This window comes from Poecilia formosa, unplaced genomic scaffold (genome assembly GCF_000485575.1).
Source record: "Poecilia formosa unplaced genomic scaffold, Poecilia_formosa-5.1.2 Scaffold435, whole genome shotgun sequence".
NCBI lineage: Eukaryota > Metazoa > Chordata > Actinopteri > Cyprinodontiformes > Poeciliidae > Poecilia > Poecilia formosa.
Window position 1 is genome coordinate 96647 of NW_006800374.1, and position 24521 is coordinate 121167.

A 24521-nucleotide genomic window follows, 5' to 3' on the forward strand; every position below is an offset into this window, starting at 1 on the left:
AATTAAAAGCTAGTTTTAGCTTTGGTCTTTGTGGCTCTAAATCACTAAATGTTGTTTATTTTTCTGGCAGGGGTTGAAAGGTTACCAAGGTCAACCTGGACTTCCTGGAAGGAGAGGCCTCCCTGTAAGATAACCGATCGATAGATTGATCAATAGATCGATCGATGTATTAATCTACTCTGCTTCGTTTGTGCTGCTTTTATTTTGAAGATTTTACTGAAAGTTATTTTGTTTTCTGTAAATGTTGGATGACTGGTTGACCTTCCATGACCCCTGGAAACGTTTATTCATGTCTTTAAAACGATGGCGGCACAAACAGATTTTTACTTTTTGCTGCACAAATGTATAAGAATAAATGGCAGCCATTTTGTTTGGTTTGGGTAATGTGGGGTGGAGATGACTGACCTTTTGACCTTTAAACTTTTATTAAAATCTTCAAAACAAAAGCAGCAAAATGAAAATTTTTGCAGCACAAAGTTTGACACCTGCTTTTGTTGATGGACCAAATTAGTTTGATTTCATAAATAAAATCAGGAAAAAGGTCAAAGGTTGACCTTTTCACCTGGTTGACCTTTTCACCTTTAAACCTTTGCTACCATCTTTAAAATGATGGCGGCACAAACAGAAGATTTTGCAGCACAAACTTTTGACACCAACTTCGTTTGATTTGACAAACGTCTGTATTTTAAAAAGCTTTTAAGATAAATGTTTCATTTTTTAAGTTGATTTTTCTTAAGTTCATGTTTAGTTGTTATTAAAAGTTTATTTCATGTGTTTTAAGACGTGATCATTTCTATTCCTCTGCTTTAGGGCCCACCTGGTGTCGCTGGCCCCCCAGGAAAGTCACTGAACATGACTTTCACTCAACTAAAGGCAAATCAATCAGTTTCCTATATGACATGTGATCAATATTGCAGTTTTTTAATTAAATAAATAAAACACTGGTCTTAGCCTCGGCAGTCACAGGAACTGACAAATATCTGTGTTGTTCCCGTCTGCAGAGCCAGATGTACATGTCGGACAAGCCGAACTTGTCGCTGCTCCAGACGCTGCTGGACGGCCTGCAGCAGGAGCTGCAGCTGCTGCAGGATCCTCCCGACGGCACCAAGCAGCGCCCAGCCACCACCTGCCTGGAGCTCTGGCTCTGCCACCCCGAGTTCAGCAGCGGTGAGAAACGATGCGACACCTCATGGCTGCCAGCAGCTACAGCAGGAGATGCAGTGTTAGAGGAGAATCAGCTCCAATGTGCTGACTTTTCAAATTAACAGATATAAACTGGGAAAGTCAACTTTGCTCGACTAAATCCTGTTTTCTTCCTTAAACATAGAAGTAGAAGAAGGAAGAGAGATTTTTAAAACATTTATTTATTTGTATTCCTGAATGTTTCTTTTGGTCCTGATCCGTTTGTGAACATGACGTTAAACAGCCTGGATACCTGTTGGTTACCATGGAGACCGAACAGACTGGAGGCCATTCAGTCTTAAATGTTACCTTCAAAATAATCTACAGCCTGGATTATTGTAAAACTAGGTCCTGTATTGATAGCTAGCTAAACAGTTATTTAGCCATCTATTTACCTATACAGATAGATTATTAGCTATTTAGCTATCTGTCTAGAAAGCTAATTAAATAGCTGTCTAGCTGTGTATCTAGCTAGCTATACAGATGGATAGCTAGCTAAATAGCTGTTTAGCTTGCTAGCTAGCGATTCTACATAGATAGCTATTTAGCCACCTATGCCTAGATATCTAGCTAACTAGATGAATAGCTGTCTAGCTAGTTATCTGTTTAGCTGTATTTTATAAACAGCTAAGTAACTAGCTACGTATTTAGGTATTTACCTAGCTGTCTACTTAGCTATCTAAATAAATAGCTAGCTGGATAGCTAAATAGCTATTCATTTATCTATCAAGATAAAATGCTAAGTAGATAGCTATTTAAATAGCCTAATACATAGCTATTTGTTTAGCTATCTATATAGATAACTATCAATTTAGCCATGTAAGTATGCAAAATAGATAAACATGCAGCTATTAGCTATCTGTATAGATAGACAAATAGTTATGTATTTATTTAGCTATTCAAGTACATATATATCTAAATATCTATGTATTTAGTGATGCAATTACATAGAATACCTATAGCTATTTATATTTGGCTATCAGTAAAGACAGTTGAATAAATATATCTGTATCTAGAAATGTAGTTTTTCCAGCTTCTCTCCTCTTTCATGATATGTGAGCTGTTGTTGCTCCTGGTTTCTCCAGAGTTATTGTCAGTACAGAGTTCGCTGTGTTGATCCGTGCCGATCTCTCTGAGCTGCTGCCGCCCTCTCGCTCCTCTGCAGGCATGTATTACATCGACCCCAACCAGGGCAGCTCCGCCGACGCTCTGCTGGCCTACTGCAGCTTCACCTCCTCATCGAAGCAGACCTGCCTTCACCCCGAACACTCCCAGGTATGAAACCTGCACTCAGGACGGCTGCAGGAAATTACACGACGTCTCCGCTGACCTGAAGGAGCCTCGTTAAGCCCCTCGGTTCAACGTCTCGCAGCAGGAACATGCTCTTAGTGCCACCACTGAGACCATGAAAGAGACGATTTGAGGCAGAATCTCACTCTCTCCATCTCTTTAAATGAAAAACAACTAAATATTTTTTATTAAAAGCGTCGTCATTTTTTTTCTGCAGCTGCCGATGAAAGCTTGGATGGAGGAATCAGCTGGAGACGGATCGTTTCAGTGGCTCAGCAGGCTGGATCAGGGTCACCAGGTGACTGATATAAACTGATGTTCATTAGTCTTTTTTATTGGTTTACCTCTTAATTTAACAGATATTCATTCATGAACACTGGCAGGACGACCCAGATCTCACTGGAGCAAAAACTGGAACCCAGTTCATAATGGCTTTTGATTAAAAAAATCATTTTCAACTACGGAGAGATGAGATAAGTGAGGTGAAGCAATTGTATCCATATCAATAAATAAATCAGTACAAGATGATAACCAATGACAGAACTTTTTCTTTCTGGATCAAAATTAAGATTTTTAGCTGTTATTATTAAGACTGAAGCGATTAATCGGATTAATCACGATTAATTGCAATTAATCGATTATTAAAATAATCGTCAACTAATTTAGTAATTGGTTAATTGTTAACTGAAGTATGCATTCAAAAAAAGGCAATTTTATGGTAAAAAAAGAACATATTCAGAGCAGTATTTAAGCAAATACAAATATAAACATTTTGCAATTAAGCTAAAAAAAAAAACCTTTGTGTAAATATTTTATCCAAAACTCCTTAAGTGGCAGAACAGCTATTTATCTATGTGTTTCGCTATCAAGCTAGCTAGCTATTTAGCTATCAAGTTACAACTAAATATATCTAGGTAGAAAGCTAATTATGCATTTACCTAAAGCTTAAAAGAAAGCTAGCTGGATTGTTAGCTACATAGCTGCTGAACACATAGCTAAATAACTGTTCTGCTACTTGCTGAAAAAAAGCGTAATTAGGAAAAAACTTTACAAAAAATATATACATTTTGAAATTAAGCTGAAAATATCTTTGTCTGTAAATATGTTTTCGCCGAATCTCTTCAAGTGGCAGTTTTAGCTTCAGATGTACTAAAGGAACGCCAAGTTATTTCATTTTAGGCAATAAAATGTTTTTCTTGCGGTTTTCTTTGTTTTTATTTGCATCTTTTGTTGTATTTCTAATATTGTATAAAAAGACTTAAGTGGTTAGATGAAAATCTGTAGAATGTGGCATATTTTCGCCCAATTAATCGTCAGCAAAGTAGATTAATCGTCAGCATAATCAATTAATGGTAGATTAATTGATAGCTAAAATAATTGTTAGTCGCAGACCTCGTAGATATTAACATTGAAGATGTTTGTTAGTTTTCTTATCCAGGTGAGAGTGTGGTGCAGATGCGTTTCCTGCGGCTGCACAGCGTCTCTGCGTCTCAGAGGGTGACCTACTCCTGTCATCCAGGAAGCCGTCTGGGTCCGACCGACACGGAGGTGAAATTCCTCACAGACACCAGGATGCAAAGCTACCTCGGAGAGCTGAACGACTGTGTGGTATGTGGAGACAGGAAAAATACGTTTTTAAGCTCTTAAACTATTAGGACATTCAAGAAGATAAGATTAAAAATGTTTTTAGTGAACACTCAAAAACCTGACCTAGTTGCATTTTTTTATTCGGGTGAAGGTGAAAAGGTTCAGAGGTTCTTTTGTTTGTTTCATGATCATTTCTGGTGTAATATTTGTTCATAAGGTGTTGCCATATTCAGTTCATACTCTGTGTTGTTTATTATTGCTGTTGGGGTGTTGCCATATGGGTTCATTCCTGTTTGTTTAGGTTTTTAATTCTTGTGTTTTGTTTGTGTGTTTTAGTTTATTCATATGTTTGTTTTTGTTTGTTTTCCTTTTGTGTTTTGGTTTGGCTGCAGAAAAACGTTTGAGGAAAAACTCAAAACCACTTTTTTCTCGCTCTCTGTGTCGGCTACGCTACATGCAGACTCGTTGCCATAGCAACTGACTGACAACGCCGCCACATGTTTCAGGATTCAACACCAAAAAGCAAACATTTCTCACACAAAGAGCAGAACTTTCAGTCCGTTACAGTTTTATGGTTTTAGATTTTATGTTTATTTTGTGATTATGAATAAGTGATCGCTGTGGTAGATTAGCTACTGCTGCTATTAGCTAAGCTAACACAGTGGTGGTAGATTAGCTAATTTAAGCACCTGCTCTACTGACAATTTATCAGAGTTGCTGTTTACTTTGCCTTATGTAATTTAACTGAACTGAAACACACAGAGTTCCACAGCACATCTACATGTTAAGTTTGTCATAGTCAAGCTAGCATAACTGAACTACTTCCTTCTTCCTTGCTACTTCCTATTATCCTCGCTAATCAAAACTTTTTCCTGACCTTGTCCCCTAGTTTTTGTAGTGTTGACAATTAGTGGCAAAACACTGCGTCCCTTTTCTTTCATATATCAGGGAAACATTTAAGATTTAGCACCTTATGTTGATAACTTGACAGCTAAAACCAATGCTAGTCATCGACCAGCAGCAGCTTTTTGCCCTGCAGCATCCGTTGTGCACTGCAACGGGTCTGTATTAATAGATGATGTTTTTTTTCAGCCAGTGGAGGAGGCGGTTTCCGGTTCTGGAGAGTCGGTGTTGGAGTTTGAGGACCTGCAGCTGCTTCCTCTCAGAGACGTGGCGCTGATGAACAGCGGGAACTTCACGCACCAGTTCAGCCTCACTATCGGACCCGTGTGTTTCAGCTAGAAACCCTCCGTTCCTCCACACCACGCAGAAATCCAGCAGGGTTTTACATCACGGACACAGAAAGAGCTTCTTTCTCCAGTTTCTGAAGATTTCACTAACTTCCTTCTCTCTTACTAGGGGATTGAATCCCTCGGTTTCAGCGACTCTGTTGCTTTAACAGAGAAATCATTTTTGTTTACAGAGACATTTATCTGGTATAAAGTAAATTAAATGTGTTTGTTTTTTGTGCTGTTTGCGTTCCTTACTGTGTATATAAAAGTCAGACGGTTTTGCTTCCAGGCCGGTTCTGACCCACTGGTGCCAGTTTATCACCTTAAAGGTGCTGATCATTTATTTAAAGCTGATTCAGATGCTGATGTCATCTCATGCATACTTGGTGCTAGCTGTTTACGATCAGTCCTCGTTTTAAAAGATGCAAAGCTTGTTTTTACATTTTGTTTCTGTATTTTGATGTATATATAAATATAATTTTTTCTTTTACATCTCAGGTATGACACACACAGGCACTTCATCTGCTGTTTCCCCAGCATGTTTGTCTTTTTTTTTACAGTTTTGTTGTCAAATCTCTAAATCTAAACTTAATAAATATTTGAACTTGAGACACAGAAAAATATTTAGGCTGATTAATTTGTTCTACAACTAAAAGTTATTTCTAATTTTGGGTATGAAGGTTTTTAGATGCACTGGACATCTAAGGAATGGAAATTAGTACTAGCACCATTAAGAAGCAATGTGTAATTAAATTTAGGGAATATTGTAGTAAAAGTAAATTATATGCTTTTGTTTTGATACTGAAACTTTAAACATGGTGGATTCCTATGACAACACGTTAGAGCGATTATAAAAAATATTCATATTTTCTGCCAAAAATCTGAAAACAAAAAGAAAACATAAATTTTCTGGGAAAAATAAATTCCTGTGCTCCAAAAGTTGAACATTTCAAATTAAACTCACTCTTTTCTGAACTTAGAAACATTTCTTTAAAAAAATAAAACAATAACATTTCTAAACTCAGAATTTTCTGTTTGAAAAGTTAAAAATTTGCTAGAAAATTGTAAAACATTTGGATTTCTAGAAAGTTTGAGGTTAATGTCAAATTTTTTTCTTGGAAATTTTTCACTTTTCAACTTCCAAAATGTCCAGGTTTTTTTCTGAGATTAATCTCAAAATTTCAGACTTATTTTCTTGTAAATTTTCTAGTTGTTGAACTCAAACATTTCTGAGAATAAGACTAGAAACATTGACCTTTTTAGTGAGTTTTTTTTCCTTTGTTTTTTTTTTTTTTTTTGCACAATTCTAATCTTCTGAGAAATTTTTAGTTTATTTAGTTTTTAGCTGTAATAACCTAAATTAATAGAAATTAATGTTTGAAAAGCATATGCGCTATAAATCTAAATCTTGTATTTTAATATTTTGATTGATAGAGCTGCGAGGAAAAAAAGTTTTAGCTCTACAAATAAAAGGTTAAGTTATGTAGAGGTAATAAAATGGGAATAATCTGTGCCATACTTTTTAAAAAATAAAATAAAATTTCCCTTTAAGTTATCGTCCTTTTTTAGCCTTTGAAAATATCAAGGATTGGGATAGATTAAAAAAAACAAATCAATTGTTTTAACTGTATAATAAAATCAGAATAAAAACCATATTTAAAGCTAATATTAACATATTTGGGGTTTATGTAGAAACGCGGTACTGAAACGGTTAACGTCCTGACGTTACGCACGTCACGTGACTTACGTCACCGGTTTGTTCCTTTCCGCATCTACCTGGTGGTTCATTCTGTAACTTTAACATCATTTTCCCCTGGTTTAACCTGCTTGTCGTCTCATGTAGCAGCTTTTTGTTGGGTGTGAAAGTCGTTCAGGTTTGTTTTTTTCTACTGGGCTGCGGTTCTGGACCTGGAAAGGTTTTATTTTTCATGCGGAAGCCACTGGAAGAGGCGGGCTAGCCTCTGGAAGCTAACAGCTGTTTGGGTTTCAGCAGCGGAAAGTCGCTGTCAGGGAGCCGAGCTGCCTCAACGGTGAGAGGGGGAAGAAAACCGAAGCTTTAATCTGTCATCTGATGGTAAAATGGTTCTATTCTGATACAATTATACATCAGAGTAGCTCAGAAGTTAGCCGTAGCCAGATTTAGGTCATTGAGCAGTGTGTTACAGCTGTATTTTAATACAGTTTGTAATATAGTGTTTAAGTTTCATTGCTTAGTGTAGAAAGAGGTTTGCAATCTTGACATTACGAGCGATTTATAACCTCAGTTCAGCTAAAAATGTGCGAAACAAGATTAGAGCCACTAAAGAAGAACCAAATCAGATTGACTTTATTGTTTTTCCTTTCTTTGTTTTGTTTTTGTTGTTTTTGGAGAATGAATCCAGATCATGAGAAAAAATTTTAAAAATCCTGGTGAAGAAAAATCTAAATTCTGATTTTAAAAAAAGTCAAAAATAATGAGGGGAAAATCCAAATTACGGTAAAATATGTCAAAATTTGGAGAGAGAAAAAAAGTCTAAATTATGTAAAAAATAAAAAATAAAATAAAATAAAAATAAAAACTAGTCATAATTGTAGGAAAGTAAAATCTACATTTTGGAGGAAAAGAAAAATTTTCGGAGAGAAAATCTAGATTCTGGGAAAAAATATGGCACCATTCTGGGGAAGAAAAACCGAAATTATGGGAAAATAAGTCAAAATTCTGAGAGATTAATTTATATTCTTAGAAAAATAATCTAAAATATGAGAAAAATTAGTCAAAATTCTATAAAATAAAAATCTAAATATTGAAGAAAAAAAGTCAACATTTTTAGAAATGTCAAAATTCTTTGGAAGAAAAGTCAAAATGATGAGGAAAAATATGTCAAGATTGTGAAAGATAAAAAAATAAATCCTGAGGGGAAAAAATTGTGGAAGTGAAAGAGTCCAAATGTTGGTAGAAAACCTAATTTGGTTTTGTTTGAAGTTTCCAAACTCAGTGATGATATTGGGAGCCATGTCCTACCTGACAGGTTTGCTCTGGTTTTAACTTTTGGGTTCTCGTCGCCAGGTTCTATGACCTTTGACCCCATCATCCAGGATGTACCCCCCTCCCAGGAAGGACTTCATCGCGCTGACCCTGAGCGACCCCCACAGTCACACCTACAACAACGGCAAACACCGGAGACAGTCCTGCTGGAGGGTGAGGACGGGAAAAATCCAAATTTATCTCCATATTTTATTTATTTCCTGTGGAAAATATGCAAAACATAAACAATCAAAATGGAAGAAGAAACGAAATGATTTGAAAGTCAAATGAGGGCAAATGTGAACGGCAGAAGTAAACTAGCATTTCATAATTTGTCCCATCAGGCTCACTGGGATATTTGAGGTTTTGTGCAGGGAAAGATTGTCCATGTGAATTATTCCTGTTTCTCTGTAGTGGAGCGTTTCATCCTCTGAAGCGCCCCTCCCTGCTGGTGGGTTTCAGTTTCCTCCATGTCGAACTGGTCCAGCAGCTCCCTACCTGACTGGCCTGTTTGTTATCTCAGACTCTTTATTTGTGAGTTTCCTCAGGCTGTTTTTACACCTGATAGAAAAGCAGATTTTGTTCTATTTGTGAACAAAACTGCAACATTTGTTTACATTTTCAGCTGCTGAGATTCTCTTTCACTCTGCGCCGAGTCAAACCAAACTAATTTAAAAAGCTGTTCCCCTCCTCGCCTGTGGGGGCGCTGCATCACAAACCACTGAAGGAAACAACATGAGAACCTCTTCCTTCACAAAATAGAAACAAAAATGGCTGTAAGATTTCTATTTTGAGAAATGAGCCATTTCTCCTGCTAGCGCTAGGCTAGCATGTTTGTTTTGGTTGTATTTACCCATAATGCCCTGCTCTGTCGTCCTCTCCACTTCAGACTAAAAAGGAAGCCTGAAGATACCGGTGGAGGGTTTCTGGGTTGCAGAACTTTAGTTTTTCAGCATTATTGTGATGCATGAGTGCAGCTCTCTGTCTGCGGCTGGATGTGACGACGAGGCGGTGAGCGGCGGTGAGCAGCGCTGCGCCCCGCGCCGACTAACTGCATCTTAACACCCAAAATAAAACTACTGATGTTGGGCAGTCTGCTGGTTGGAAGAAAATGTTTGATTTTGCAACTCAAAATTTGTAATTTTATTTTAGAAATTACAAATAGCCCTAAAACATAGTTTGTTTTATCTCTATGTGCGAAAGCGTAGAAAACATAATTTCAGAAACTGTAAATAACTCAGAATAGACTTGCTTATGGTTTATTGTTATCAGTCACATTTAAAAAAACAGCGCCACCTTTCACATTAGAAGGAACAAAGACGGTGAGCAGTTTAATTTCAGACTGTATATCAGGATGTTGTTATTGGGGGGTCAGTTTTAATCTGGGTGGGTGAGAGATCCTCAGCCTGAAAAAGTCTGAGAAATAAAGCATTAGCTGAGGAGGCTGTACTTTTTCATTGTTTTTAGTTGAAACAAAGGTGATGTTGGAGTTATTGCTGTAAGTCGAGTTTCATGTAATTTGTCTGTTTTTGCTTTCTCAGAAATGGAAGCAGCTTTCTCGGCTGCAGCGGAGCCTCATCCTCTTCCTGCTGGCTCTAATGCTCGTGTTCGCGCTGCTCTCCTTCTCCAGCGTCGCGGAGCAGCGGAGAGGTGAAGCTCGTCTTAGTGAGAGTTTAGTGGAACGTTTGGTGTTTTTGATGGTGATGAATTTCAGCTAACTGGGTAAATTCTGCAGGGCGGTCCGATACGGAGGACTGGCTGGAGCTGAGAGACAGAGGCCTGGTTCCCCCGGTTCTGAAGCCGGCTGAAAGCAGAGGTCCGGCAGCCGGGCCCCATGCGGAGCCAGCTGACCCGATGGAGCCCAGAGGACCGAACATCCCTGCTTTGGCTAGGCCGCCCACCAAGGTGGATGTTTATTTCTAAAACTGGAGCTGAGTGAATGTTCATGTTGTTGTTTTTAAACGGCCATGACAGAAAATTTTATCAACTTCCAATTATCTTAGAAATCAACTATTATGGAGATTAATCGATTATATTGATGATTAATCGATCAGTCTGATGAGATAATTACTGATCTTACAGTTAATCAGTTATACTGACTATTAATCAATTATTCTGATTATTTAATTAGTCTGATGATTGATCAGACTAATCAGGTAATATTATGACAATTAATTGATTATTCTCACATCTAATTGATCACTAAGACAATTAATTAATCATTCTAATGAGTAATCCATCATTCTAATGATTAATTGGTTATTTTCATGATTAATCAATTATTCTGACCATTAATGGATTATCCTGATGAGTAAGTGATTAGTTTGACAATTGATCAGACTAATCAGGTGGCACTCTGACTAATAATCAATAATTCTGATGAATATTTTGGTAATTAATTGATTATTCTGACAATTAATAGAATATTTGTTCAACAATTGTTCATTCTGATTAATCAATTATTTTCGTGATTAATTGATTATTTTTTCAGTTTCTTGCATAAAGAAAATTGTCCCAATCATTTAACCACGTAATCCATTTTTATACCAAATAGAAAAACATTAAAAGATAAAAACAAATAATTCAATCCCTTTTAAAATAAGAAAATTAATGTTTTATTCACAGTTGTGATAAACCAGTTATTAAAATAATTTTGAACTAATTTAGTAATCCATTTATTATACTCAAAAGAAGGGAATTAACTAAAATAACATTCAGATAATTAATTAAACCAAAACTGTCCAAACAATCTAAACATTTTGCATTAAAGATTTAAAACAATCTGTCGTTGTTGGACAAACACACAGAGCCAACAAACAGATTAAAAACGGCGGCCGTACGTTTTTAAAATCAAAATTAAACGATGCCTTTTATTTACAGTAACAGCAGCAGCTCCATGAACCTGTTAATATGACTCAGGATGCAGGATTTAAATAGCTGCTGGTTACTGTGGAAATGTGTAGGATATGCAGGACTGTGAGTCATGATGGGATTGTTCAAAGCTGAAGACGAGCCCGACATCAACATAATCTGAGAATAAAACGGGCTGCAGAAATATTCCTGCAGCAAAAAGCTCTGAATAAATGAGGGATTTTATTGAAGTGAGTTTTGTGTTTGTTTTTTAATCTGTTTCTGTGTTTTTACCGACAGAGGAAGCCATTTCCCAACAAAAGAGCTCCACCAAACTCCCGAAAAGAAGGAAATGCTTCGGACACGGTGAGCGACGCAAAGCAGAACCAGGAAGTGGTTCGGGAAGAAGCTGGCGAGGAGGAGGAGGATGAGGAGAAGGTTATCAGGTAATGTGGATGTTTTTAGGAAAGGAAAAGTTTAAAGGCGTGTTTAGATGATGTTTTTGTCGCCGTGCAGCAGGAGAGGAGCCGAGCCGGCCACAGAACCGCCGTCCAATCAGAAAGAAGCTGTGGAGCCTCAGGCGCCGGCCGAACCTGCAGCCTCCGTCCATCAGCAAGGTCCGCCTTCATTTTCACCTGATTGCAATGAACAGGAAGTGATGAGTTCAGATGTTTCCCAAAAGGAAAGAGAGCAGAGAGTTTTTAGATCCGCCTGAATGTTCAAAAACAAGACCAGAGTGAATATTTATGTTTTAAATGGTCACAGCTGAATCTGTTATTATTGGATTTATTCATGGCTGCAACTTCCAATTATTTTATAAATCATTATACTGAAGATTAATCGATTGGTCTGATAATTGATTGATTGATTATTCTCATGATCGTTATGACGATTAGTCATTGTGACCACTAAACAATTATCCTGAAGATTAATTAGTTTGATGATCAGTCGATTATTCTCATGATTAATCAATCGTTCTGTTAATTGATTATTTTGACCACTAAGCGAACAGACTGGCGATTAATTGATTTGTCTGATCGATTATCTCATGATTAATCAATAATTCTGACGATTAATCGATCATTTTGACAATTAGTTGATTAGTCTGATGATGAATTTATTATTCCCGCAATTAATTAATCATTCTGACCACTAAACAATTAAACAGTTAATTAGATTGATAGATTGATGACTAGTCGATAATCCTGACTATTAATTGATCATCCTGATGATTAATTGATTAGTCTGATGATTGATCTATAACTCTCATGATTAATCAGTTGTCCTGACGATTAATCAATAATTCTGACAATCGATTATTTTGACCATTAATTGACTAATGAAGTTGCATTCTGACGATTAATCGTTTCTTGTGGTGATTAATTGATTATTTTCTCGATTGGATGGTTTTTAAAACTCTCTCCATGTTTCTGCCCTGCCCTTTTTTGTTTATATATTTTGTAGCATTATTTGTGGGTTTTCAAAACTTTTGAAGATTTTCTTTAGCTCAGCAGTGAGATCACTTCAAGAGGAGCTGTGGATGAATCGTCTTCGTTTTTAAACCCAGTTTCCCCCGGAGCGGCGGAGCGTCTAGAGGCCGTCCGTGACGCCTTCAGGCACGCTTGGAAAGCCTACCGGGAATACGCCTGGGGTCACGACGAGCTCAAACCCATCTCCAAGTCATTCAGCGAATGGTTCGGCTTGGGCCTGACTCTCATCGACTCTCTGGACACCATGTGGATTATGGGCCTAAAAGAAGGTGATTTATTCCACTTGTTGTTCCACACAGAAGGTTTTAAACTTATTGGTCAACATTTACATACTTAATATTTACACTTTTGAGCATGTAATTAATCTCTATGGTCAGGTCACACCCACAAGATCCCATCCCCCTTTTCTCCCCGCTGGACGGCAAAAGGCTGCTAGCCGGTAATGACTAGCTTTAGCTGTCAAGTTGCCAACATAACGCACTAAATCTTAAATGTACGCCTGGTGCATAAAAGAAAAAGGGATGCAGTGCTTTGCTACACTACAAAAACTAGGTAACAAGGTTGGAAAAAGTTTTAATTAAGAAAACAATAGCGAGGGAGAGAGAAGTAGGTCAGCTATGCTAGCTTGACTATGACAACCTTAGCATATAGATGTGATGTGGAATTTATTGTGTTTCGGTTCAGTTACAAAATAAGAAAAAGCGATATAAACACCAACTGTGCCAGATTTAAGCATCAGTAGAGCAGAAGTTTGAATTAGCTAATCTACTACTGCTGTGCTAGCTTAGCTAATAGCAGCAGTAGCTAATCTACCACAGCGATCAATTATTAATAATCAGAAAATAAACATCCAGCCTGAAAACATGAAACTGTAAAGGACTGAATGTTCTGTTCTCTGTGTGGGAAATGTTGGTGTTGAATCCTGAAACATAAAGTGGCATTGTTGTCAGTTGCTATGGCAACGAGTCTGCGTGAAGCGTAGCCGACACAGGGAGCAAAAAAGAACATGAGTGGTTTAGTTCCTCAGCGGTTTTTCTCCATTGTTTTTTGCTTCGCTGTGGCGCAGTGCACTAAATTAGTAATAGCTACATCTCCAGGTTTCATTTTTTAAACGGAGTTGTTCTACTGTGTTAAATTTCCGGACGTAAACGGTAACATGCAGCGAGTCTCTTGATGCAGAATTTGCTGAAGCTAGAAGCTGGGTGGAGAAAGAGCTTTCCTTTGACAAGAACGTGGAGGTGAATCTTTTTGAGACGACCATTCGGATTCTGGGCGGACTGCTGAGCTGCTACCACCTGACAGGAGACCAGCTCTTCTTAGACAAAGCTGTGAGGAAAAACTTTATTTCAACCTCAAGAAAAACATCTTCAGTCTCTAATTGGATTATTTCTGTCCCTTAAAGAAAGACCTGGGGTCCCGACTGATGCCGGCCTTCAAGACGCCATCAAAGATCCCGTTTTCAGACGTCAACATCGGGAAGGGGACGGCACACCCGCCGCGGTGGACGTCAGACAGCACGGTCGCCGAGGTCACCAGCATTCAGCTGGAGTTCAGAGAGCTGAGCCACCTGACCCAGGACCCCCAGTACCAGGTCTGGACCACAAACCGGTACCGCAGGGAGCCGCTGTTGCAGCTCCGCCAACAAAATCAATCCAGACACATCAGGGTGGCAACTAACGATCGTTTTAGTTATCGATTAATCAATTATTCTGATGATTAATCGATTAATCACATTGTAAAAATTGGCATTTTGTGCAGATTTTTTTATTTAAGCCTTTTTAAACAACATGAGAGATACAGAAAAATATGCAAATAAACAATTCAGTTCCTTTCCTAATAAGATAATAAACATTTTATTCCATTAAATGCAGTAACAAAATTCCTCTTGATCATTTGTAGCAAAAGATGCATCTGCAGCTAAAAAATACTTCTAAACTCAGATTTAATTGTCTTAAAAATTAATTTTCAAGTTGATGTTGGAAGTATTTTTACCTGCAGATGCAGGTCACAGAAACATGAGAAAAGTTGTGATTTTTCTGTTGGGGTGTATAGATTTAAACCAGAATGTGATAGAATCAGGTTCTTAAAGTTAATCTGATGTTTTCCTTCTGATTAGCTCAGATGCTAATGATGCTAACTCTTTCAGCCATTAATTTCGTTCCTTCCTGTTTTCCTGCAGGACGCCGTGAACGAGGTGATGCGGCTCGTCCACAAGCTGCCAGGGAAACATGACGGCTTGGTTCCCATGTTCATCAACACCAACAGCGGCCAGTTCTCCCATAAAGGCGTTTTCACGCTGGGCGCGCGGGCCGACAGCTACTACGAATACCTGCTGAAGCAGTGGATCCAGGGCGGGAAGACCGAGGACGAGTAAAGCCTCATTTTTACCTCCTAAACCAAAATGTTCCCACTTGAACAGTAATGATGCAACATCATGGCTTTATTTACAATGTTTTATTTTAGCTTCCCAACAAATAGTTCAAAAGAAATGGAGAGAAAATGTTTGATTCTAACAGGCAGTGATGTTATTTTTACTCAATAAGCAGCACTGAATCTATTATTATTATTATTATTTATTTCATATGAACCAGTGAAAGAGAAAAGGAAGAAAGTGAGGAAAGGAGACGAGGAAAGGGGAAGAAGGAAGGAGGAAAGAAAGGATGAGAAAAAGAAGAAACCAGAAAAGGAAGGAAAGAAAAAAGGAAGATAAAAGGGAAAAGTTTTAAAATGAAGAAAAACATAAAACTTGAGAATAGGGATGAATAAATTTTCTTCAGTCCAATATTTCTCAAAGCTAATGACAAGAAAATTAGCTTTAAGGACATTATTTATATGTTTTTGTCATTTTGTTGTGAAAATTCAACGTTTTTTCATGAAAAAAATACCTGCCAAAACTCACAATTATTATTAAATCTGTATTTTAAACATTAAACCCCACTGGTAGATAAAATCTTCAAGTACCTGCGAGTATTCAGAGTTCCTCATTAAACATGTTCAGTTCCAACCTAAACGACCTTTGACCCTCCTGATTCTGCCTGCAGGCTGCTGGAGGATTACCTGCAGGCGGTGGAAGGAGTGAAGAAGCACCTGGTGAGGCAGACCGGACCCGGCAGGCTCACCTTCATCGGAGAACTCTCCCACAACCGCTTCAACCCCAAAATGGTACCAATGGAGGGTCATGGCAGTCGGTGTCGCTCTCATGTGACGCCACATTTCCACTAGCTTTGTAACTGACGGCCATCTTGGTAGGCAGTTGCTATGACGACGATAAACAAACCACAAGCTTAGAGCTAGCTCTAGACTTGTTCCTACCCAGCTATTAAACAATATAAACACATTAAAACTACTTTAGTTCTTTACCTACCTCAGTGTAATACTAAGATAAATATCAGCGGTATCTAATGTAGTACTTACTGCTGAGCTAGCTTAGCTAATGTAGCTTTTACCTGATAGCTAAGTCAGGTATTGGTCTGCCGTGGGGTCCGTCCCGCCCCTTACTGTCCTTCTAGAGCAGCCTGGGCCACATTTGAAAAAAATCAACCTGTGTTGTTCAGAGTGTCATGAAAAGATCCAGATTAAGGCAAATAAATCCGATTTGGGTCACTTCAGGCTGCAGTGTGAACGCAGCCTCTGACATTAAACAGATTTATTTCCTGCAGCCGTTCAGTGAGCGTCTCTCTCTTTGTCGCCGCCCTGCAGGACCACCTGGTGTGCTTCCTGCCAGGGACTCTGGCTCTGGGGGTGCACAGCGGCCTGCCGCCGGACCACATGGACCTGGCCCAGCAGCTGATGGAGACCTGCCACCAGATGTACAGGCAGATGGAGACGGGGCTCAGCCCAGAGATCGCTCACTTCAACATGCAGGGCAGCGAAGGCCAGGACGTTTCTGTGAAGGTCAGGCCGAGTTTCACACGCTTTCATTCTCATGTCCATGTGCAGGATTCACTGCTAGCATGTTTTTATACACAGTAATGGATTTTTACAGCGATCTGAAAGAGGAACACTGCAAAAACACTAAATCTTACCAAGTGTTTTTATCTAGTTTCTACTTGAAATATCTTAGTACATTTAAAATTATACAAAAATAACTTACAAAAAACATTTCAGCAAGGTGTAGGTGCTTGTTTTAAGTCAATAAATCCTTAATATTGATTAAAAATAGTTATAGGTGAAATAATCTGCCAGTGGAAGGAGACATTTTCCCATATTATAACTGTTAATTTTGCTTATCATGCATATTTACTATGTTTTCACTCACAGTCTGACTTTTTAAAGAAATACTGCAAAAACACAAAATCTTACCAAGTATTTTTATCAGTTTTAATGTATATAACAATGTTTAATTCTATGGCAAATTATTTTACTTATAACTATTTTATAAGACTTTTTGACAAAGAACAAGCTGCTATTTCTTGCTGAATAGTGACCTGAAGGTTAGTTTTGTCTTGGATATTTGCAGCAGAAACTGGGCTGTAAATTGTTTTTGCAGTGTAATCGGTGCGAACGCGGCTGAGAGGCTCCAGCAGGTCTGATGAATCTGATTTTTAATCAGCCGCTCTGCGTTTGTTTGAGCGCGGCCGCCCCGCTCTCCTCAGGCCTCGTTTGGTTTTTCATTAGCGGCTCTGAGTTTCTCGCAGCGCTGAATATTTCTCCATTAACTCCAGAGATAATTAGGAAACGCTCTCTGAGCTCATTCAGACCCAAAGACACAACGGAGTGATCACAGAGGCCTTTAGGATGATTTAGAGAGAGAGAGCAGCTTTTAAACACCATGATGACCAGAAACATCAAGAGTCTGACTGGACTCTTCATCAGCAGAAGCTTTCAGTCCAGAAACGACCTGAACGACGTTGGATTACCGACTCTAGAGGACACAAAGAGGCATCCAACCAACCAACCATCCATCCAATCATCCAACCAACCAACCAACCATCCATCCATCCATCCATCCATCCATCCATCCAACCGTCTATCCATCCGGCTGTTTATCCACCTATTGATCCAACCAGCCATCCATTCAACAACAGTTGGTTGTGCAACCAACAAACAAAACATCCATCCATCATCCATCCATCCATCCATCCATCCTCCATCCATCATCTGTTTATCCAACTGTCTCAGATTTTTGCAGGTTTCACTGAAAGTTTTGACTGTTTCCTGTAAAACGTCTGTGAATCCTGGTCAAATCATAAACACCAATAAAAGATGGCTGGAGTTTATTTGGCTGCTGAAACTGAAACCGCTGGCAGCTCCTCTTCTCCTGCTATGTTGTTATTTTACGTTTAAACGTTACCATCAGAGAGCCCAGCAGTCCGTCAGGCAAACCAAGCAGAGACGAGACGTTGATGCACGGAGAGACGGTTTAAAAATGCTTTATAGCCGCATCGATCAGCTGCAGCTCTGCCACTTTGTTCCATCTCTGCTCCTTCATCTGGACCCACCCACTCAGCCTGGGGCGAACGCTGACTCATGTCACCCAGAAGTTTTAAAGAGCTGCTGAAGTTCACTCTAAAATGCTACGTTAAAGATAAACACTGGGCAATAAGAATGACCTGCTGCTGCTTTTCATTCAGTCCTCGTCGCTGCTTCTGTCTCCATAAGCAGCTTTAATAAAGTTGTGTCCAGTTTCTGTGCTTCCTGTCAGCTTTTTAAAGGTCAGACTAAAAGCACTGATTGCTGTCCTGCAGCCTGCCGACAGACACAACCTGCTGCGCCCCGAGACGGTGGAGAGCCTGTTCTACATGTACCGGTTCACCAAGGAGGCCAAGTACAGAGACTGGGGCTGGGACATCCTGCAGAGCTTCAACGCCTTCACCAAGGTACCGACCAGCCGGACGCTCATTTATTCCTGTTGTTCAGATTCACTGATGATGATGATTATGCTAAACCAGGGGAGTCCAAACCTTTTGTCACGTCGGCCAAAATCATCAAGTCAAACGGACTTGAAGGCCAAAACAGTATATTTCTAATAAAAACTTGTGCTGTTATGCATTACTTGATAACGTAACAGTCTTTTTTCTTTTTCTTTTTTTTTTTTGTCAAAAAGAGATTTGTAAACTATTGTAGAGCCAGAACTTAAAGGGGAACCATCATGCAAAATTCACATTTTCATGTTATTGCACTTCAGTTTGGGTCTGAACGGCTTCTAAAAACAGCCCCACTGCTGAAATAACTGCAGCACTCAGATGGTTTTAGCCATTAAGTTCAAGGTTTTTGATGTCTGGAAAACGAGCCGCTTCAAAACCTCCGAAACGTAACGTCACAAATAATCAGGCAGTGGCCCGTTACTTAGCAACCCCAGCAGAACTCTGCCCGTTACCAAGCAACCCCAGCAGAATTCCGCCCGTTACTGAGCAACCATATTGGAGTTCCAGTACGTTAGGTCAGCTGGTTTTACCGCTGTATGCGATGTACAATGGCTGCTGGAAAAGACAGGTGCCTTATTGTTTACTTCCCATCCAGAAACCACTTGCTGCATTCTTGTTTGTTGTTCAGGAGGCTCTACTAATGCTTTTCAAAGATGTACAGTTGTGTCATTACGCATCTGTTTGCAGCCATTTTTACGTGCCAATGTAAACATCAAGTTGAGGACGTGGCCAGCAGCAGCTTATTTGGATTTAAAGTGAACAGACGCCCTAAAACGGCTAAAATCTGATCATCTAAGAATGAAAGCAGCTAACCTGTTGAAGGAAGCCTGATGGTTCACCTTTCAAGGAATGAGTTTGAAGTGATTTTGAAGGATTTTTGACCAAAGCGGCTCCGTTTCCTGACCTCTCTGACATTTCCTCAGCTGGTAAAAATGTAATTATATTTCATGTTCGACTTCAGGCAGCTTGGGGAAAGCTCAACATGTATCAAAATTGATTTTTCAGCTTCCCAATGGAAGCGTTAACCACCTGAGCACACGTCTTCTCCAACCGCAGGTCCCTGGCGGCGGCTACACGTCCATCAACAACGTCCGTGACCCCTCTAACCCCGGCCCCCGGGACAAGATGGAGAGCTTCTTCCTGGGCGAGACGCTGAAGTATCTCTACCTGCTGTTCTCCAACGACGACGAGCTGCTCAGCCTAGACAAGTACGTCTTCAACACCGAGGCTCACCCTCTGCCCATATGGCCTTCGCCGCCCAAATGAAGCCCGGAGTCCTGCAAGGTCCAGGTTTCGGCCTCCTTTATTTTTCCTAAGGAAAAGGTTTCATATCTGAACTCGGATCAGACTCACCAGAACACTTTGTTATGACTCAGTTATCGATTAATGACTGTATATTTTCTAATTTTGGGTTGTTATATGAGGTGGAAATCACTCATTAGTGCCATTTAATGTCTGAACTGTATATTTAGTGGTGATTTATCACTTCTGTGGGTAAATAATGGAGATGTTTAATAAATGAATGACTCAGGCTGACATTCTTAATGAACCAGGTTCTTCAATGAATGTAGTTTATTTTTTTCCGGGTTAATTTATGTTTATTTATTTGGGTTTCATGGATGTTTTTGTTTTCTGTTACTTGGAAATTCACTTTATATGAGGGGATTTATTAAACTGTCTGGACCTGAGAAGGACTCGCAATCGACTGACCTGGAAGAAACTTATATAGAAAATATTTTTGAAAGTTAAATGGAGAAAGATAAATAATTTTTTCCTACAACAAAATATTATGGCCATCGTATATGTTGAGGTTTTCCGCAGAGATTCTCGCAAAATCAACAAATTCTCTGAATTTTTGTGATTGTGATTTATTGCAAATTTTACAGAGAAATTGTCAAAATCATCGGGTTAAAGTGATACAAACTCCCACCTGTAGGGGGCAGTATTTCTTTGTTCTAGTGCTCTGCTACCTCAGCTTTAATTGATGTCAAATCAACAAAAACAAACAGTCTGATTTACCGTCATAAACAAAGCGCCATCCCTCTGTTCTCCAGGACAGTTACAGGAAATTATCGCTACATTTCTCACGAAGCACCTTGGAATCTTGGAGTTACAGAAAAATACAGTAAATTGTTCTCAAAACAGTAAATTTTAACCAAACTACTCAGAAATTTTCAGATTTATTTAACATATTTACAAGAAAATAAAAATTATTTCCAAAAGGTACAAATCATCTGAATCCGTCGATTTTAACTTTTTTTTTTTTTTTTCATTTTATTTTCTACTTGCTAGTTATTTTTCTCTTATAAACATGAAATGAATCTCAAAATTTCCAAGGGCTTTTGGCAGAAAATCATTGTCTATGTATAATTACTGTAATACTTAGTCATAGTTTTCATTTTTTCCTGTATCAGGAAAAATTAGAAAAAAAACAAGATTTGGGGGATAAAAAGATATATAAAATTTTTTTAAATATGAAGTAAACTAATGAGTAAATAATGAAGAATCCAGATATAATGTAATACGTTTACATCAATTCAACACTACTTTGACTCTTTAAGTCTGGATTTGATGAAGGTTAGAGAATCAAATCTTCACTTTAATCTGTGGTGGCAGATTGTGGATTAGGATTATGGTGATGGTAAAAAGGCCTTCCAACCTCAAAGATGAACCATTAAAATCCCAGTTTCAACCTGCAAAAAGCTAATAAGCCATCAGACGGACGGCTTGATCACTGCAAAGCCAATAAATATATTTTCAATGATTATTGAGAAGGTTGTAAATAATTTTCAATGTGACAGATTTTAATAAAATGTGAATAACAACTGCAAAGGGAAACATTTTGCACATTTTTTCTGTGTTTGGTTATTTATTTAGAGATGCCCGACTCACTTCCTGGTAGAAATGTTAGTATTTGGCTAAATTAATCCAAATATTAGCATTTCGTTGAGCTTTTGGATGTTTGGCCACTTCCTTGTAACGGGTCATCTGAATGACTCCATTTCCTGGTTCTGATCCAGCTTTACAGAAAAGCCTACAACTTTTCACTGAGCTTGCACTTTTGTTAAAAAAACAAAACAAAATAAAAAACTAAGCTGCAAAACGCTCATTGCTAAAGAAGCTGATGTTCCCAAATATATTAGTGGAAAATTTGGTGGAGGAAAAAACCACCAATGGGAATAACAGCAGCCTTGAAAGTAAAATCAGCATCTCCTGAAAATCAGCCTGAAAATAGTCAGATTATCTGATGAACTGAATTTTTGGGTTTTCATTTGCTCCAACTGATCATGAAAATTCCCGTAATAAAAGCTTTAAATGTCCTTGATGTAACTAAACAATGTGAAATTCAACTTTTTCAATTTAAGTTGTGAAATAATTTTTTTTTTTTTTTGATTAAATTGATTTATTAAAATGCTTCTGGCTCGTTGAATTGTTCTGGAATTATTTATTTAAATTCTATTTTACAGATTAATCGTGATAATTTAAATAATCGCCAACTAATTGATTAATCATGATTAATTCAGACTCAGAAAACAACATATGCAGAGCAGTAATTAAGTCATAATTGTACAATATTCATATTTTTTTGCATTTAAGATATAAAAAACTTTGTCTCTAAATATGTTTTATCCAAATTTACTTAAGTGGAAGTTTTAGCTTCACCTGTTGTTGAATTATAGGCAATAAAATCTTTATTGTATAATTTAAAAAGTGAATTGAATTATTTGTGTATTTGCATCTTTAATATATTTTGAATATTGTATAAAAAGACTTAAGTGGTTGAAAGAAAAAATCTACAATGTTTTTTATCTGATTAATTGATAAATCATCAGAATAATTAATCACTAAAATAATTGTTAGTTGCAGCACTAAACTGAGTATTTTTTACTAATAAAATTTAGGATAATTCAAACACATCTGATAATCTGAGGTTACTGTAGTTAAAGAACATTTTGATTTAGTGAAACCAGCAAATCTGTTTAAGCTTGAAAAGACAGAGAAATGTCCTAATTTGTGTCTAAATTTTTCCCACGCTGGTTTCTCCACTAGAAATCTCCAATCTCAGCAGTTTTACTTTGTGTTTTAACACCTCTGGACGTGATGAAAAAGGACAAATTGAACCTCTAATGAGCCTTTTAATTTCACCTGAGCCGGACGCTGCGGCTCTTCTCAGCCTTAAATGGAGACACTGAGATGCTGCGGCGCATTTTTGTGCCACTAACATCCAGCACTGCGGCTCGCTGATGGGTTTTTAATGGCTTTTGGGCAACAGTTGAGCTCATTTGGCACAGATAGGCGCTGCATCTCCAGCTCACAAAGCATCTGACACGTCAGAGACGGTTCATTATGTGCTTTGTGTTGATGTCCGAGCAAAAGAATAATACAGATGTTACGTGTTTTTAATATAGAGTTGAAAGGAAGCTGTAGGAATAATATTTTTAGATTAGTTACGGGGCTTTTGGTGGCAAATATCCAAATTCACATCAACAATAAAGCACTAATCTGTTGTAGAACTAAAATTAATGATTAATGTAGCAATTATTCTGATGATTAATCGATTAATCAGATAAAAAATAACAATACAGATTTTATTTAATCACCCAAGCCTCTTTTATGCAATATTAGAAATATATTAAAATATACAAATTAAAAAATATTAACATTTATAAATAAAATAAACATTTTATTGTCGATATTAAATCTGAACCAGGTGAAGCTAAAACTGCCTCTTAAGGAGTTTTGGCTAAAACATATTTACAGACAAATGTTTTTTTTTTATCTTAATTGCAAAATGTATATACATATTGGACAGTTTTTGCTTAATTACTGCTCTGAATGTTTTCTTTTTCAGCAAGTAGCTTTTTTTAATGTGTACTCCAGTTAATGATTAATCGCTAACTAAATTAGTTGATGATTGTTTCCATAATCGATTAATCATGATTAATCTGATTAATCCTTTCAGCCCTATAAGAGCTTCTGCAATTTTCAGTGGTTTGCTGCATTTCACTGTGTGGTAATCGATTTACAGATTATTTGGGTAATCTGTTAATCGATTAATCGCAAATGAGTCGTTTAGTTGTTTTGTAATTCAGGGATCAAGCAGATAAAATATGCAGACATTGTTTTACTTCATTGTTCAGATTGTCATAAAAAGTCCAAAAACAATATAAAAATGTATTGAAACTCTCAGTAAATGAGCTGAATGCTGGATTTTTTTCCCCAAAGGAGCAGATTTGATGCAGAACTTGTTAAAGTATCTCAATCCTGCTATTTTAATGCTAATTGATATAATTAATGTGCCTATTTTGAAGGAAAACCCGTGATAACTGTTTGTTTTCATCCTGTGACTTTAACAAGAATACAGATAATGATGTTGCTGCTTCAGATGAGAGTTGAAGGAGGAAATGCAACACTTGCCAAACTGTTGAATGCACAGAAACAAGTCGATAAGACATCAAACCTGGAGAGATGACATGCAAATTGCTGCTGTCGCTTTGGATTGTTATTGATAAAAATGCTCCTTTGACTCCCACAGATTCTGTTTCTGCAAATTCACTCTTTGTTTTCAACGTATTGATCCTGCAATTACGCCTGGCATTTCACGCCGTCCAGAGGTCAGATAAAACATTTCAGTGACGGTTTTGTTTTTATTAAGGGTTTTTGTTAGCCTGACAACACAACCATGTCATTACAGTCACGTTTTTGCGGTCAGGCTGATTCTGGTGCATCGACTGCAAAAGGATCTGGAAAAATGGATAGAGAAAAAGAGAAAACTAAAGAAAGTAACAAAAATCAGGCGGAAAAACGTCACCAAAGTGGTTCTGTTGATTAATCAGACTATCCTGACCTGAACGGCATAAAATGACAATATTGTAACCAGGGATTTATCGATCAAATTACGTTTAATTTTTAATGATTAACTGATAATAAAATAGCGTTATTAAGGTGAAGGCTGACGAGTGTTTATATTTCAAACAGAACCACATGAAGTGCGTTTTTCACCTCAAAACGGATTCCG

At 37.8% G+C, this 24521-nt stretch overlaps 2 protein-coding genes across 6 annotated transcripts in view; both read left to right on the forward strand.

The window, feature by feature from the left end:
• Window positions 1-5897, forward strand: part of LOC103155553 (collagen alpha-1(I) chain) — a 61103-nt gene extending 55206 nt beyond the window's left edge. For all 3 annotated transcript variants that reach the window (XM_016663641.1, XM_016663642.1, XM_016663643.1), the window contains 7 exons: window positions 71-124; window positions 811-873; window positions 1002-1167; window positions 2348-2457; window positions 2690-2770; window positions 3898-4080; window positions 5152-5897. In XM_016663641.1, the coding sequence (XP_016519127.1) occupies window positions 71-124; window positions 811-873; window positions 1002-1167; window positions 2348-2457; window positions 2690-2770; window positions 3898-4080; window positions 5152-5301 (807 nt within the window). In that variant the 3' untranslated portion in view covers window positions 5302-5897. The remainder of the gene's footprint in view (window positions 1-70; window positions 125-810; window positions 874-1001; window positions 1168-2347; window positions 2458-2689; window positions 2771-3897; window positions 4081-5151) is intronic.
• Window positions 5898-7008: 1111 nt separating this feature from the next.
• On the forward strand, window positions 7009-20928 carry man1b1a (mannosidase, alpha, class 1B, member 1a). 3 transcript variants are annotated; one of them, XM_007577256.2, is made up of 14 exons: window positions 7009-7365; window positions 8338-8469; window positions 9837-9945; window positions 10031-10200; window positions 11446-11591; window positions 11662-11762; window positions 12713-12904; window positions 13815-13963; window positions 14038-14226; window positions 14815-15005; window positions 15677-15797; window positions 16335-16529; window positions 18323-18454; window positions 19559-20928. In XM_007577256.2, exons 2-14 carry the CDS (start codon window positions 8368-8370, stop codon window positions 19766-19768), a joined length of 2007 nt encoding a protein of 668 aa, XP_007577318.1. In that variant the 5' UTR covers window positions 7009-7365; window positions 8338-8367; the 3' UTR covers window positions 19769-20928. The 3 variants fall into 3 exon arrangements, with proteins under 3 accessions (XP_007577318.1, XP_007577317.1, XP_007577319.1); XM_007577255.2 differs by having other exon boundaries at window positions 7009-7321; XM_007577257.2 differs by having other exon boundaries at window positions 7009-7321; window positions 11665-11762.
• Window positions 20929-24521: the final 3593 nt, after the last annotated feature.

Bases quoted from the DNA above. Each gene is read 5' to 3' on its own strand.
- man1b1a (XM_007577256.2), top strand. From the start codon at position 8,368: ATGTACCCCCCTCCCAGGAAGGACTTCATCGCGCTGACCCTGAGCGAC. The intron at 9,946-10,030 runs GTGAAGCTCGTC...TAAATTCTGCAG, and splicing joins CGTCGCGGAGCAGCGGAGAG to GGCGGTCCGATACGGAGGAC. The intron at 12,905-13,814 runs GTGATTTATTCC...CTCTTGATGCAG, and splicing joins GATTATGGGCCTAAAAGAAG to AATTTGCTGAAGCTAGAAGC.